A 17,578-nucleotide genomic window follows, 5' to 3' on the forward strand; every position below is an offset into this window, starting at 1 on the left:
AGTGACCACATATCCCTAGAACTAGGATGAGGGATGAGGATCACCCTTGTTCTGGGGCCATGTTGTTAATGAAGAAAGAAGTTTCCACCACCTGTACTTTCCTCTTCTTAAAACATTGTTAAATCGACATTCTGAATCTAGGTGTTGGTGCTACAGTATGTGTTAAGTGCCTTATGTGCAATGTGGGCTATTGTGATAGTGGCTGGACACCTAAGGCTCTCTACACATCCATTTGTGATTATTGAAGGTATTCATATGGTATGGCATGTCCTGAGATCTCAGAAAAATGACTTCAAAGCCACCAGACACAATGGATACGAGCACAGTGAAGAGTGCACTGAGCTGTTCCCAGGGCTATGAGAACAATTTCAAGACAGTGAGCTCTAGGTACTGACAGGAGGGCGTATTCAGTTAATAGTTGACTTTCATTTCATGAATGTCTAGGCTTTCATAAACAACTTTGTTCACATCCTGTCCTTTCTCACTTCTCTCCAGGAATTTGAGAATTTCATCAGCAAGTTTGGAGACTCTGGTTTTGTCCTTGTGGCCCTGGGCTCCATAGTGAGCACCTATCAGTCCCAGGAAGTTCTCATGGAGATGAACAGTGCCTTTGCTCATCTGTCTCAAGGTGTGATATGGAAATGTAAGCCATCTAAGTGGCCCAAAGACGTCCAATTGGCAGCAAATGTGAAAATTGTGGACTGGCTTCCTCAGAATGACCTCTTGGGTAAGGACTACCCAGATCTATTTCTCTCTTTCCATTTATGTAACTTTAGGGCTCTACTAGGCACCCCAGCAGCCTGTGAAGGAGCAGATGGTAGCTAAAGGTAATGTCTAGAGGGTAGGAATGGAGCAGCCAGCTGGAGTTCTTGGGATATTAGGTATACTTCCCAAATGGCTAAAATTTCCATGTTTTCTTCTTCCTTTCTATTCCTGATACCTTCAGTCAGAAGTGATATTATCATGCCATTATTTTGACCCTATCATATTTGGCACTGAACAACATTGCCTAAATACAAAGACAGTTTACGGACTCTGAGAACACATATCAAGGGCCATACTACCAGTGTTTTCCAGGCATCTTGAGCACCTGTTAGGCTTTATGCCATTGTAGAAACACACTCACACTTACTGGTTCATCCTCCTTTGCTGCAAAAGATGTACTCATACTTTCACAAGGTTTCTGTTAACTGTCTGAAGAGTGTACTAAAATATCTGAATGTCAAGCTGAATAACCTCTCAGCTTTTTACCTGGTTCAACAAATTCTCTGGTAACAGAGAGCTAGATGGTTCTGCACATTTTTTTCAGAAGGCATGGGGTATGTAAAAAGATTCTGATTTTCAAAGAAACACAAATAAATTCTGATGCACATCCCTGTTGAGAGGCAGTGTTGGAGATGAACTCTTTGTTATCAACACTTGTTTTAGTTTTCTCTAAAGAAGGGTGGAGTAAGCACACAGGAACTGGAAATACTGAGATGGGTGGTCCCTCATTCTCTGCTTTAGAGGATTTCCTATGGAATTGAATAGAAAGCATATGAGGTGTAAGTTTGATGAATGTCACATGATTATGTGTCGTCAATGAAAGTGTTAAGACTTCAGATAACAGGGAAGTGAATGGACAGTGAAAGAGAGAGGGTGAAACCTGGAGAGTGAGAGATGGAAACAGAGATAGAGTGAGATACCAAGAGAGACAACAGGGATGGGAGACGCAAGAGAGATGTAGCATTGAGAGAAAAGAATGGATGGATGAAAGGATGGATATGGGAGGAGGATTATTTCTTGCTAAGCACTGTTCTCTGCAGATTTCTTTGGGTTCTTATTCCCACATGGATTGTTTTAAGGAATCTCTGTACAGAGACAAGGCCAGAATCTTGTATCTTGGAATATGCACCCTTGAGTGTGTCCTAAGCTAAATCAGTATATCAGTTTCTCCAACAAAATTTGAGATCTCTTTGTATTTTTTTTCTGCCCTTGCTACTTTATCAGATGTTCTGAAAATTTTCACCCTGAAATATTCTGCTCTGTTCCTGATTTACAACAGCTCACCCACGCATCCGTCTTTTTGTCACTCATGGTGGGATGAATAGCATAATGGAGGCCATCCAACATGGTGTACCCATGGTAGCGATTCCTGTCGTTAAAGAACAGGCTGAAAACATGGTCCGAGTAGAAGCCAAAAAGTTTGGTGTCTCTATCCAGTTAAAGCAGATCAAGGCAGAGACATTGGCTCTGAAGATGAAGGAAGTCATAGAAGACAAGAGGTATGGAGCTCTTTGGGCTTGTGGTCACTTAGGCTGAATGAAGGCATCAAATACGAAGGGTGCTGTGTGGCACACTTTTGCAATAACAGCTGGAACTTCCAGGACATGGAATATGTATGTGATGCTAACATCTGACCTGTTACCTTTGAGAGCAAGACTAGGCATTTAGGTTAGATATTGAGAACGAGTTCTACTCAACTATAAGTAGGACTGTGACCTACTTATATAGGGTTTCTGAGAGGTGTTATATTTTAAGGGTGCTTATAATTGAATTACTTAAGGCAGAAGGTTGCCTTTCAGTCCCCCAATATGCCACACTGTTTCCTGCCTCAGGCCCTTTGTCAGTGTTGCTCTCTAAAACATCCTTCCTTCTCCTCTCAGGACTGGCACCTTCATGACAGTTGGACTAATCTCCAATGCCCTCTCCTCAGAGAGGCAGTCTTTATCTAACAGTCCTAACTGCACTCTTCTCCCATTCCCTTCAAACATAATTTCATTTTTCCTTCTTATCGCTTCTCAGGATCAGCAACTACCCCATCCCCATTTCTTTCTGTTTTAATTTATTGTGTGTCCCTCACACTATAGAGAGTAAGCTCTCCTAGATGGCCAAGTGTGTCTCTTGTGTTCCCATATTCCCAGGGCCTAGTAAAGGGCCTGCTACAAAGTAAGGATGAATTTATGTTAAGTGAATCAGTAAAAGGGCCCATGATGTCCTAGGTAAATTCCCATCCAGCACAATGATCTGATAACCAGGATGAACTGAATAACTTATTAGGGTCTCCAGGACATCTATACTGAGTGGGTTATATGTTACATCCCATATATTCATATCTACTCTTCCCTTTATCAACCATAAGCTTCCTGGGTAGAGATTTGACTTTACAACTTAGTCCCTATTTTATAGTTTAGCACTTTTAGCACTAATCATGTATCTTCGCATGGAGACGCTAGTTTGAGCTTTTCAATGGGACCAACTGGACGGTGGTAATGCCAGGCCAACAACTTTTCCTTGAAAATGAGTCTTCTGTGCATGCAGAGGAAAGCATTTGTGACACAAGGTCTCTAAGACTTCTGAGACCACAGAAGTAATGCCCTGCCTCTGTGTCTGCCAACAGGTACAAGTCAGCAGCGGTGGCCGCCAGCATCATCAGGCGCTCCCACCCCCTGACCCCTGCCCAGAGGCTGGTGGGCTGGATTGACCACATCCTCCAGACAGGGGGTGCGGCCCACCTCAAGCCCCATGCCCTGCAGCAGCCGTGGCATGAGCAGTACCTGTTGGACGTCTTCTTGTTCCTGCTGGTGGTCACCCTGGGCACCCTGTGGCTCTGCGGGAAGCTGCTGGGCATGGTGACCAGGTGGCTGTGTGGGGCCAGGAAGCTGAAGAAGGCCTGATGGGGATATAATGTTGATGGTTGTCTCAGGACCCACTGGTTGTACAAGGCTTCCAACAAACACAGGACACTGCTGGTGTCTTTCCCATATTGGCACTTTAGGGTGGAACACAAATATCTCCTCATTATAATCTGCCTCTGCTTAGAAATTCTTATGAAGTAATCTTGGGATCTTTTTTAAAATTGTGGTAAAATTTATATTATGTAAAATTTACCATTTTAACCATTAAGTGTACAGTCGTTGGCATTAAGCACATTGATGTTATCATGCAAACCTCACTACCATTCATTCCAGAACTGTTTTCATCATCCCAAATTCAAACTCCATGATAATCAAACAGTAAATACTCATAACCCTGTCCCCACCTCCATGACCCCACAGGCTCCTGCCAACCCCCATTCTACTCTCTGTGTCTGTGAATTTTATCTTGGCTTCTTGACTTGCCCCTCATCAATGGCCTCCTCACTCAGATCCAGGCCTTCATCTGACAGCCCTGCTTTCCTCCCCATTCCATGTCCCTAGACACAGGGCCCTGCTCACTTCACTGTTGCTCTCTGGACACTTTTCTCTCTCTGATCTTTCTCTATCCTCACTTTTTATGGCATGACATAAGATCTTGGCCACTTGTTCCAGTTTGGGTCTCTTTCCTCTTGCATCTCCTTCTCACCTCACGTCCAAGCTCAGGAAGCCTCACCTCTGTCTGTCCTGCAGTTAGGCAGGGGTGACCCTCCCTGGACTCCACTTGTGGTCTCTGTGCTGAGTCCCCTCCTATGAAAAGCACCTCCTTTGCTCTCAGACCTGGAGCCTGCCTTTCGGCCACAGCTGATGCTGTGTTTTTCACTTGTCACAATTACCTTCTCAATTTCTCACTCTTAAAAATGTAGTCATGGTGACCTCAAGTCAGATCCCAGACCTCTGCGTGAGGCCCTGGGGCCCAGGTCCAGTGACCATGGCCATTCTCAGGACTTTGTTGATTTAGGAAACATCTTTCTGCCACCCTACTGTGGCATAAATAGGAAGTAACCCATTATGTATAGCAATTACATTCAGTTCCTAGCAACATACACCAGAAAAAGAGTGTATTAACCACCAGGGTTATTTTTTGTTTTCTTGTTTGCTTCTTTGATGAGGACTGGTGTGGTGGCTCCATCTTAGTGTCTGTAGATTTTGCTCCTTTTTTTTTTTTTTTTTGACTTTTTGATGTTCTTTACTAGACATCAGGCTCCCACTCTGGTAGGTTCCCTTTATAATATATTTTACTTTCAAGTGATTATGTGCTGATATTTGTTTTGCATTTACAGATGGAATTATATTTCTCTTTTAAAGTTTCAAATATGTGCTATCTTGTGGGTTATAACACAGTGAAGAAAATAGTAGATATGCAGGATGGTCGCAGAAACCATAGTTTGACTGCTTAATTCTAGGGTTGTGCCCACATCTTGAAATAATTCAAATAGAGGATGAAGCAGCTGCTACCAATACTTCTTGCAGATGTGGAAAGAGGCCCATCCTTACCAAGGTCAGGATAGGATTTTCTGGGTAGAATGTGAAGTGGTGCCAGGTGTCTACCGAGTCCTGTGAGTTCTCATGCTGCACGATGTCACTTATAGTCCCAAGCACATCACATGACGATGTGTGTGTGTGTGTGTGTGTGTGTCTGTTATTCAAGGTTTAATTTTTGTAATTCTTTAAAAAATGTGTTTATTTATTTATTTTGAGAGAGAGAGAATATGAGCGAGCAGGGGAGGGGTAGAGAGAGAGGGAGAGAGAGAATCCTGAGCAGGCTGTGTGCTGTCAGTGCAGAGCCCAACCTAGGGCTCGATTTCATGAATTGTTAGATCATGACCTGAGCTGAAATCAAGAGTCAGATGCTCAACCGATTCAGTCACTCAGGTGCCCCTATTTCTGTAATTTTTATGAATGAAATCTCTAAAATTTGTCTTTGGCAATAGTGCCTTGAAAGGCAGACCTGAAGCTTTTTCTGTGTTGTGATTAGAAAGAAAAGCCAAGATTTCTTACCTTCATAATCAACAAACGGATATAAGGATCAGGATTTCAGATGCTGATTCCCTTTTCCATTCCTACCACATCATCATCTTTGAACACTTGTAACTCAGTGATGCCAACTCTCTGCCTGCTGCTTCCTGGGCTCTGCTTTCATCCAGCACATCTGATCAAAGGAAGCCGTGAGTGGGGATGATGCCTCTAGTCTGGATCCATTGAAACCTTCTCCACTGGACTGTGTCAGCATGGTCTTGACAGTATGGACATCTGATCTCATCATTTCCTGGTTAAGATCCTTTCCTGGCTCTCATTGCATGTAATACAAGCCCTCTGTGGTTTGTGTCTGGCTACCATTCCAGGAGCATCTTGAAAACTTGGAAATAGACCCACGCAGACATGTTTACTTGATTTATGACAAATCTCTTCAGCAGATTTTACTGGAATAACTGATATCTGAATGGTCTTTGATTTTTACTTAATGGCACACACAGAAAAACATTGACTGTTACTGCATACCGTACAGTATGCAAAGTAAGACATTTGATAAATTGGACTTTATCAAAATGAATGACCTTCACTCTTCTAGAGACATGCGTAAGAAGACAAAAGTATAAGCCATAAACTGGGAGAAAATATTGCAACACATTTCTCAGAGAACTTGTATCTAGAATATTCAAACAAATCTTATAACCAGTACAAACATGGACAAAAAAAGCTTGACCAGACACTTCACAAAAGAAAATATGCAAATGGCCAATAATCACATGAAAAAGTGGATACAGCAGTCATTTAGAGAAATGCAAAATAAAACCTCAATATCACAACACATCTACCAGGCCGGCTAAAATTAATAGAACTGATCATATCAATAGTGAGCAATAAGACAGAGCTACTGGAACTCATACCCGTTCCATTGCTGAGGAGAACGTGAAATGGTGCAGCCACATAGGAAAATCGCTCTGTAGTTTCTCAGTTAAGCATATACTTGCCACATGACCCAGCATTACTTGTAGGTATTTACTTAAGTTCATGAAAACATATGTCCACTTGAAAGTCTATACACAAATGTTCATAACAGCTTTATTTATAATGGCCCCAGATTAAGAAAAATTACATGCCCATCAATAGGTGAATGAAATGACATTGTGTTGTATCCATGTAATGAATGCAGTTTGTTGCATACAAATTACACTTTAAAATTGATTTGAAAATCTCTATGTGTGAGATGTGTTTTTTTAAAGATGTTTATTTATTCATTTTGAGAGAGAGACAGAGCACAGGTGAGGGGCAGAGATGAGAATCCAAAGCTGGAAGCACAGAACAAGAGATGAGGCTCGATCCCACCAACTGTGAGATCATGACCTGAGTGCTTAACAGACTGAGCTACCCAGGCACCCTTGTATGAGATGTGTTTTTAAGTGTCTTCCTCTTGTGTACTTTAAAATGTAGTGTTCACCAATTATTGTTGCATTACATATAATTGGAAATGCAAATACATTTTAATTTCTAGAATAATAGAACTAGTACAACTTTGATGAAGGAGGAGAAATGTGTGTATAAGAAATGGAGTTACTTCTTAGAGAATCAGAGGACTAATGGTAAACAGACTAAGGAAGGAATCAAGTTCACATACTCAGACCTAATCCAAATTTATTTTGTGTGTGAGACCTGTAGTCTCTCTGTAATTATAAAATAACACATTCAGAAATGATAAAAACAGGCAAAATATTTAATTTGTTGACATCTAATGGGCATGGAACATGACACACATGAAGGATCTACATATAAAATGCATACATTTGGAGGTATGTGTTAGAATGTCAAAATGAAGTTCAATCTGTCATTTATGTTTCTTTTCACTATGTAGTGATTCTTTCACTGACATGTTTCTACCATTACCACTAACCATGATCACGTATTGATTCTTTGTTTGCCTAGCTACACTAAATACTCTATGGATGTGATTTTCCCCCATGTCAATCTTCTGTTGTTTGGTTTATCACATTGTGATAAACACATCTTGCAGGCACTGTGAGATGATTACTTGTTTAAGTGTCAACCAATTATCTATGCAAAAGGAGGTAAATGGAATTACTTGTTGTCTTAAGCAAACTTCTTTCTACTTAGCTCAAGGAACTAGCTATTTCTGAAAAGCGGATTTCATATTGTGAATGTCCTTAAGATGAATGCATTTTACCCAGTTCAACAATTTGATTCAGCCAACACTGACTGCTTTCATATTTGTCAACAGGCATCATGCTGGGCATTTTGGAAGATGCAGATTCTAAGCTGAAAGGGGGTTCAGCAGACCAAGGGCAGGGCAGCAGGCCAGGGTGGAACCCTAGTCTAGAAGAGGATTCAGAGGATGCTGACTAAAATTTGGTGAAGGAGGGAATCTTGTCACACCCACCCCAACACATTGTGCTGTGCTGTACTTCTGTATCAGTGACCACACTGTGTCCTCTCTCAGAAATGCCATTCTGCTCTTGTTGGGACAAAAAGCTTCTACATGTTCTTCCTACCAAACTTTATTGTGTTCACATTAGTGTGGCTGCACTTGACTTTGACCCTCACAACAGAGCTCCTTGTATATCTTCTTTTGAAGCATTCTTCCTAATATGTTGAAATTACTTGTTAACATGTATGTCTCTCAATTTAGAAACTATAACACCCTAACGATCAGGGACTGGGTTCCATTTATCTTGTGCTTATAGCACATGGCATGGTGGTTCAAACAAATAATGCTGAGATGACAGGATAATCTTTTAGAAGAGAGACAGTATTTGATCCATATCTCACACCATATCTAAAAGTAAACTCTAAATACATTAGATATTTAATATAAATAAATGGCAACATACTGAGTCTAAAAATAAGTATGGAATTACTATGGAATGACCTTGATCCCTGTGTACGGAATGATCTTTTATATGACTTAAATATTCTGAAGCAACAAAGAAAAGTTAACTAGTTTAATTTGACAATAGTAAAATGTTTTTACACAGCTAAATTACCACAAGTAGAAAAATACCATTAAAAAAGTGGGATAAGTGTATTTATAATTTTCATCACAGTGAGATGACTACTAGTCCTAACATTTTAAAAATCTGTAAAAATTGAGGAAGGAAGCTTGTTACAAGGACACAGTGGGATCATAGATACCTATAAACCACAATGAACAAGACAATTTTAAACTAATGTGGATTGAATTCTAATCTGTTAAGTAAAAGAACATAGTCTAAAGACAATATAGTAAGCTCACTTTTATTTTTAAGTAAAGAGAAAAAGGGAGAGAATAAAAATATAATTATATCTACATGCTATTGCAAAAAGAAGCAGAGGGATGAAAAATCAGAATCATGTGATAGATTATCTATAAAGTTGTTTTTGAATAGTGTGAAGGTCAAGGAAACAAATGGCATGTCTGTAGATTTCTGTGTTTACATAGTTTGGTCCTTGTAGGCATGTTATTATTTTTCATAACAAAGTTCTATTTATAACAAAAAATGGAGGAGAAAACTCTAAAATAGAATACAAACAGAAACAAATGAATTCAAAATATTTTCAAATGTGTAACAATTGCACTGTACCAAAAAAATGAGGGAACACAATTGCATTTTGAACACAGTACTTTGAATATATGTCTCATCAATCTAAAGAAAAAATGAACTGCAAAAATCTACTTTTAGACTAATCTATTTTTTGAGTAGTCTATTGGGTAGAACTGATATTCACAGTTCATGGATTAGTACATGGTAACATTTTTTCAGTATGATTGAGCAGATGTGTAAATATACCAAGGATTTTGAAAGTAGATTTCTTAAATTTAGAAGGGGAGTTACTAATGTGGAAATGGAGGAGATGAAAATCACCTCTGTGGTGGTGCTGGAACTGAAGGTATTATCAGTATGGATTCACAGTTTCCCACAAATTACATGTAAACATGGTGATATAGATATGTAATATTTATATCCATCCTGTATCTATATATTTCATAACTGTCCACTGAAAAGGATTTATGAACAACAGTGCTTCATTAGCAATGAGCACTTTTGCAAACCACACCTACTTTTTAAAATACCATTAGGTGTCTTTGAGAAATGGAAGATTTGAAGACAGAAACAAAAAAAGTTCAAGTGGAGTCTGGAAATTGTGTGCCAGAAAGAAAGGAAAAGCTCCAAAATGGTTGAGTTTCAACAGCAGCAACCCAATACATGATAATAGGAAGAGATAATACCCCACTGAATAAATACAGAGAGATGAATAAATAATGATAATAGATTGACACAGATAGAAAATAGATAGATGATAGGTGGATAGGGACAAAGGAAAAGGTTTTGTAACAATACAATGCCACATGGAAAAAAAAAAAAACAAAAAAAAGTGCAGTTAAAACTCACTAATTGGCCACCATGACAGCTACAATTGCTTTAAGTAAGAAACAAAACAGTTGATAAAAATGAGTGAGTGAAATTTGATAGGAACAAAATATTTACACAGTTTCAAAATGTCTACCCAAATCTGATTTCCTAATTATAGGGTAAAAAAAATAGCAGCTTTACAGTCAAGAATCTTGATGAACACCACCTTAAATAAGGGATAGAGTTATCATCTCTAATGATTGGACCATCTAATAATATCATGTGCTTCGCATTGAGCTTCACTGAGATGGAATCAACACCACATTTGTAGTATTCCCACCAAACTCCCTAGTAACCTGAAGTATTCTGAGAAAACATCAAACAAACCCAACTGGGGATCCATCATAGAAAATAAACAGCTTGTACTCTTAAAATATCAATCACATGAAAGAAAAAGAAGGGTTGAGAAACCAGTCCTTACTAAAGGAGATGAAATACACATGATAACTAAATGCAATGTGTGATCCTGAATTGGCTCCTGCACCAGAGAATTCCTGTCACAACATAGGATACTGTGTGCACAACTGGAGGGATTGAAATAAGGATTGTAGACAAAGTAATGTGATTACATTAATATTAAATGGTGTCTCCCTAATGCAGATTAATGTTTTCACTGGGAAGATATGCTACCTGAACAGATGAAAATTGTGAATGTGCATGCATGTAATCATATAGTATGAGGGGAACGTGGAGTAATAGGTTGGGAGAGTTTTAACACGTTTCTAATGAGAAATTTCAAACACTTAGAAGAATAGAACTTCTTGGTGCCCACTACCGAGTCCTATTTTGTTATGCCCATTCAGAATTACAGACTTAGCCTTAGAGGTTCAGTCCTTCAGTCAAGACCTGGCCCTCCAGGGGTATTTAACACGTAGGGGACACTAGCACTTTCACCAGTAGGTACTTTCCAAAGACACTCCCTGAGCAATAAGTGTAGGTCATTTTCTTCTTGGAATCAGCTTCTGGTATCTTGAGATTGAAGACTCGCGGAGATTTTAAGCAGGTACCTGGGGAAATGGGGCACGGGGATGACAGTATGAGGTCAATAGTGCAGTTAGGAGGTGCGAACATTTGGGGAAAGGTCACTAAAACGGAGAAGGGTCTGAGTCACCTGGCGGTGGAGCTCACTTGGAAGTGACATCCTAAGGTCTCTATCATTCCTGGTTCAGAGGATCTTCTCTGGGGAGAGTGTGGTGATTCCAGGGACAGAGAGGGGTTAAGGAGAGCTCACTAACCCCTCCTTCCTGCTGCCTTAGCTTAGGGAGGGTGAGGACCTAATAGCCTGTGGAGCAAGCACCCAGGAGGCGGAGCAGAGGGGCCAGAAGTGACAAACAGAAGAGAAGGCAGGCAGGATCCACCTCTCACCTCTTCCCAAGCTGCCTGCCAGCGCATTTCCTTGGCAGCCAGGGCAGCGTGTGTCCCAGGGCACGCACACAGGTCACTGTGCAGGACACAGAGGCACAGAGCATAGGGCTCTGGGCACCAGGCTGGAATCTGCAGCTGGGACAGGAGCGAGCATGGTGGGGCAGCAGGCGCTACTGCTAGCTGGCTTCTTTCTGCCTGGGTTCCTGCTCTCTGAGGCTGCGAAAATCCTGACTGCTTTTGCACTGGGTGAGTGCTTAGCTGGAGAATCAGAAAGGGGCCCATCCCAGGCCCCTGTGCCAGGGCTCAGTCACAGCCTTAGGTCAGAGGATCATTCCATGTGGTGTTCTAGAGAGGGCTAGGGTCCCAGGCCAGAGGAGGGAGAGGCGTGAGAGGTCTGTGCGGTAGAATGGGATCCCTACTGCTGGGATGGGGAAGTTAGTTTTGGGCTACCAGCAGTTTCCTTTCCTCTCTTTGTATTTGCTCTGGAGCTGCTTCACATTCTGCATTCCTGGGGCCAGAATGTAGATCCAGTGCTGAGCTAGAAATCATGAGCTGCCCACCACAGGGCATGGCAGGGACTTTCAGAGGCACATGCTCAAAGTGTGGGACAGTAGAAAGTGGAAAGTGAAGTCAGTTTCAGGCTCTTGGAGGCTAAGGACAGGGGCTCCTGGGGGCAGCAGCACTAACTGGGCATGTTTCATTAATGGGAAACCTGGAGAACTGCCTGGGCAGTGGAGGGGGCCCTGGACAATCAAGTTCTTGGTGCCCCTCTCTCTTTTGCCCTTACTGCTGGAAGGTGTTGACGGACTGTGAAGCAGTTAATTTTGTGTGAACCCAGTTGTAATGCCTTTATTTTGTCCCAAAGGGAACAGAAAGGGAACAGGAAAATTTATTAGGGGAAGGTTTCAGAAGATGGAGTTTCCTAAAGACTTTTTTGGATCCATTCTGACAGGCTAGGGGATCTGCCCTGTCCCCTCCTCTGCCCCAGAATGCACTGGGCTCACCAACACCTTCAGGAATGGCTGTCTCTGCAGGAAGCCTTTTCTCATGCATTCCTTCCTTCCTTCCTTCCTTCCTTCCTTCCTTCCTTCCTTCCTTCCTTCCTTCCTTTCAAGTTAGTTAACATATGGTGTGGTCTTGGCTTCAGGAATAGAACCCAGTAATTCATTTCTAAGGTATGACAGCCAGTGCTCAATCCAAAAAGTGCCCTCCTTAATGCCCATCATCCATTTAACTCATCTCCCCACCTACCACCCCTCTGGCAACCCTCAGTTTGTTCTCTGTATTTAAGTGTGTCTCATAGTTTGCCTTTCTCTCTGTTTTTATCTTCCTTCCCCTCTTCTATGTTCATCTGCTGTATTTCTCAAATTCCTCATATGAGTGAAATCATATGATAACTGTCTTTTTCTGACTTATTTTTCTAAGTATAATACACTCAGTTCCATCCAGGGGACTCATGGATTCCCTCAGTTTTATTCTTGTTTTCAAGTTTTAATAGTCCAGAGTTTCTTGATATTTTACCATTCACTGGAAATTCAGAGATTTTGAAATGGAATATATATATTTCTCTTTAGCAATAGACTTAGAGATTTGCAAAGAAGGAAACACATGATTGGATTATTTTTGTTGACCTGTTCAATACTCAGTATTAAAACTTTTGAACCTATGTTAACTACCTGCTTGGATAACTTCTCTATAGGGTTTTTATTTACAACTTTAATAAATAAATGACCTTAGAAAACTGAAGTAGGAAGTGTTTTTAATGCTTAGATGTAGTACTGTTCCAAACATAACTGTACCCACAAGTATAAGATGCTAGCCTACAGAGGACTTAATTGTCTGAAGTTCTGACTCTTTTCCTTTTCGTAAGATAGCTTGCTGTACCTCTGTCTATCAGGTAGATATTCCCCAAGTGACAGATCTTCTTTATTCTGGGGGGACTGTGCAGTTACATCATTAATTCTGAGGAGCTTGTTCGTACTTAAATGAAGTTCTGCCTGGAGGGACATTGTTGTGACCAGACAGTTCTACCTCTTTCAGCCAGTTAGGTTCTTCTTTTTGGGTAAGGAGGTAGGAGAGCAGATCAGCAGCTAATTAAGGAAATCCTTTCTTGGAATTCAGGCTTTTGATTTGGCTCATGGGCTCCTCCTTTTATCTATCCAGTAGTGATCACCCTACCTCTGGGAGCTAAAAACCCAGGATCTTAGTCTGCTGTTAGCAAGGTGAGGTCAATTTCTTATTGCTGGGGTTTATAAAGTTTAATAAAATACAAACACTTCTCTCTCTGAATTTTAGAATCAATTGAGAGAAAGTTACAGGAATTAGATCAAAATGCACCTTTATCTAGCTGATTGTGCAACTCTCCTTTAGATCTTCATTAACTATCAAGGCTGAGTAGTGGTTCGAAAAGACTCTGTATAATCTCTGGGTATTACTCTATTTCATTCTTTATTGTGCCTTGGGTAGTTTCCTCACATATTTGCACTGAACCGTTGTCAGGAAGACTCCAACCCCAAGCTTTCTCTACCTATAGCTCTCTTTTGGTATTCTGGTACTCTGGTCTGTGGATTCTAGGTGCCATGTCCTTTCCCTAATCTGCAGTGCTCCACTCAGCGAGATGGCCAGGCCAGGTGTGGGTACCTCCTCCATGAGATGTATCTTGGAAGTTTTCTCCAGCTGGCCATGAATGTCCTGTGCTACATGGTGTCCAATGTCTAAAAGAAAACATTTTAATATATATTTGGTCAGGTTTTTTTAAGTCTGTGAAGTTGAGGATGGCACTTGTTGGGATGAGTATACTGGGTGCTGTATGTAAGTGATGAACCACGAGACTCAACCCCCAAAACCAAGAGGACACTGTACACACTTATGTTAGGCAATTTGACAATGTTATATTAAGAAAATACAGTAGGAATGTCAATATGGTCCTGTCACTTTCTTGTGGCCACAGCCTGAAGTTGCTTGTCTTCATTATTTAAACCATTCTATTGAAGTAATATTGGCATATAATTAACTGGGTATATTTAAAAGATATAATTTGACATATTTGGACATATACATATGCTGACATATGTATGTATATATACCTGTGAAACCATCAACATAATCAAGACAACAAATATATTTGTTCCCACACCAGACAATTTGCAATGCCCTTTTGCAATCTCCCGTCTGGGGCCTCCTACCTTTCTATTACCATTGCCAGTCAATCCCTAATATGTGCCTATGTGTTAGATTATGTCATTCAGATTTTATATCAATGGGATCATATTTTTGTTCATTGTACTCAGCATAAATATTTTTAGATTCATTCATAGTTTCTGTATGAATAGTTGTTGCTGAATAATGTTCTAGGTATGAACTACCACAGTATATTTATTTAGTTGGCTGTTGATGGGCATTAGGTATGTTTCCAGTTTCAAACTATTACTAATACACTTGCTGTGAATATTTTTGTACAAGCCTTTGTATGAACATGTACTTTCTTTTCTCTGGATTAACTGGTAGCAGTGCAATGGCTGAACCATACTTTAACTTTTAAAGAAATGGCCATACTGTTTTCCAAAATGGCTGTAACATTCTGAATCTCACCAGAAGTGACTGCAAGTTTCATGTACACCATATCCTTGTCAGTACTTGGTATGGTTAGTCTTTTTACTTTTAGCCTTCCTTGTGTGTTTAGTCATATTTCAGTGATGTTAAGCCTTTTTTCATGTGCTTACTTGTCAACCATGTATCTTCACTGGTAAGGTGTTTGTCAGATTTTCCCCATCCCTACATTGGGTCATTTGTTTTGTTATTATTGAGTCTTCAGAGTTCTTGATATATATTCTTGATAGAAGTATTTTATCACATATATTTTATCACAAAAATATAAGCTCTGCAAATATTCTTTACAAGTCCATGACTCATCTTTTTATTCTTTTAGTCATGTCCTTTGAAGACCACAATATTTAATTTGTAAAATGTAGTTCATGTTTTTACTACATGTCTTAGTATGAATATATGGTTTTTTATTGATTCTCTTAATATGATGAATTTACTAATTGATTTCAAATGTTAAACTAACCTCATAATCTGGGAACACACCCCACCTGGTCATGATATTTTTGTTTTCATATTTGGGTTTGCTTAAATTTTGGCTTAAAAAATCATACCTGTGTTCACATGGAACGTTGCTTTTTCTTGGGATTTTTTCCCCCTAGCATTGCTATCAGTGCTATCAGTGCAATGCTTGTCTCATAGAATGAATTGGGTTGTGTTCCTTTTTCAATTTTCTGGAAGAGTTAGGGTAGAATTAGTGTTACCTCTTCTTAAGTTGTTTTAGCCACTCTGAGAGACAGGATGTCTATCCTCACCCCAAAGTTAAGTTTGGCTATTGGAACTTATGGTCTTTCATATACACCAGGAGGCTATAAAACGGTTCCTTAATAATATAATGTGGCTTCCTGGGGAGAATAAGGCAACTCCCAAGCTGGTCCAAAAGTCCTTTGAGAGAACAGGAAAAGTGAGTGGCTTTTGACTTTTATGATGGCCAGCGGGTCGGCTGGAATGGGCATTTACCCTCATGTTTCATTTATTTGATGACCAGAACGTGCCATGTTTCATTTATTTTGATTTGAACCTTTGTAAGTAAGTCATTATGGAATTTTATGAGACCTGCTTCCTGAAGCTGGTGAGGGAGTTGAATGTATCACTGAATGTCTTATTCAAAAAACCAGCATTGTGCATTTAGGGAAGTGAATTAGTGCCTTGTTCATGATCAGTAATGTTTGAATATGTGAAGAGGATAAGGACAGTCTTGGTTGAAGCTGTGTACTATGTCTTTAGTATGTGGAGACACATGTGTAACCTTCACTTATATTTTCGGTATTTATTTATTTATTTATTTATGTATGTATTTAACTTTACTTTTTATTTTTTAAAATTTATATCCAAATTAGTTAGTATATAGTGAAGCGATGATTTCAGGAGTAGATTCCTTAATGCCCCTTCCCCATTTAGCCCTTCCCCCCCCACAACCCCTCCAGCAACCCTCAGTTTGTTCTCCTTATTTATGAGTCTCTTCTGTTTTGTCCCCCTCCCTGTTTTTATATTATTTTTGTTTCCCTTTCCTTATGTTCATCCGTTTTTTCTCTTAAAGTCCTCATGTGAGTGAAGTGATGATTTTTGTCTTTCTCTGACTGATTAATTTCACTTAGCATAATACCCTCCAGTTCCATCCACACAGTTGCAAATGGCAAGATTTCGTCCTTTTTGATTGCCAAGGAATACTCCATTGTATATATATACCACATCTTATTTATCCATTCGTCCATCGATGGACATTTGGGCTCTTTCTGTACTTTGGTTATTGTTGATAGTGCTGCTATAAACATGGGGATGCATGTGTCCCTTCAAAACAGCACACCTGTATCCCTTGGATAAATGCCTAGTAGTGCAATTGCTGGGTTGTAGGGTAGTTCTATTCTTAGTTTTTTGAGAAACCTCCATACTATTTTCCAGAGTGGCTGCCCCAGCTTGCATTGCCACCAACAATGCAAAAGAGATCCTCTTTCTCTGCATCCTCGCCAACATCTGTTGTTGTCTGAGTTGTTAATGTTAGCCATTCTTACTGGAGTAAGGTGGTATCTCATTGTGGTTTTGATTTGTATTTCCCTGATGATGAGTGATGTTGTGCATTTTTTCATATATCTGTTGGCCATCTGGATGTCTTCTTTGGAGAAGTGTCTATTCATGTCTTTTGCCCATTTCTTCACTGGATTATTTGTTTTTTGGGGTGTTGAGTTTGATAAGTTCTCTATAGGTTTTGGATACTAACCCTTTATCTGATATGTCATTTGCAAATATCTTCTCCCATTCTGTCGGTTGCCTTTTAGTTTTGCTGATTGTCTCCTTCGCTGTGCAGAAGCTTTTTATTTTGATGAGGTCCCAGTAGTTCATTTTTGCTTTTGTTTCCCTTTCCTCCAGAGACGTGTTCAGTAAGCAATTGCTGCGGGCAAGATCAAAGAGGTTTTTGCCTGCTTTCTCCTCGAGGATTTTCATGGCTTCCTGTCTTACATTGAGGTCTTTCATCCATTTTGAGTTTATTTTTGTGTATGGTGTAAGAAAGTGGTCCAGGTTCATTCTTCT

General features: G+C 40.0%; 1 protein-coding gene across 3 annotated transcripts in view; it reads left to right on the forward strand.

The window, feature by feature from the left end:
* The window catches only part of LOC122227522 (UDP-glucuronosyltransferase 3A2-like), a 42,887-nt gene extending 39,231 nt beyond the window's left edge, over positions 1 to 3,656 (forward strand). For all 3 annotated transcript variants that reach the window (XM_042952090.1, XM_042952101.1, XM_042952096.1), the window contains 3 exons: positions 496 to 727; positions 2,045 to 2,264; positions 3,380 to 3,656. In XM_042952090.1, coding sequence (XP_042808024.1) covers positions 496 to 727; positions 2,045 to 2,264; positions 3,380 to 3,656 — 729 coding nt within the window. The remainder of the gene's footprint in view (positions 1 to 495; positions 728 to 2,044; positions 2,265 to 3,379) is intronic.
* The last annotated feature ends 13,922 nt before the right edge of the window (positions 3,657 to 17,578 follow it).

This window comes from Panthera leo, chromosome A1 (genome assembly GCF_018350215.1).
Source record: "Panthera leo isolate Ple1 chromosome A1, P.leo_Ple1_pat1.1, whole genome shotgun sequence".
NCBI classification, from domain to species: Eukaryota; Metazoa; Chordata; class Mammalia; order Carnivora; family Felidae; genus Panthera; species Panthera leo.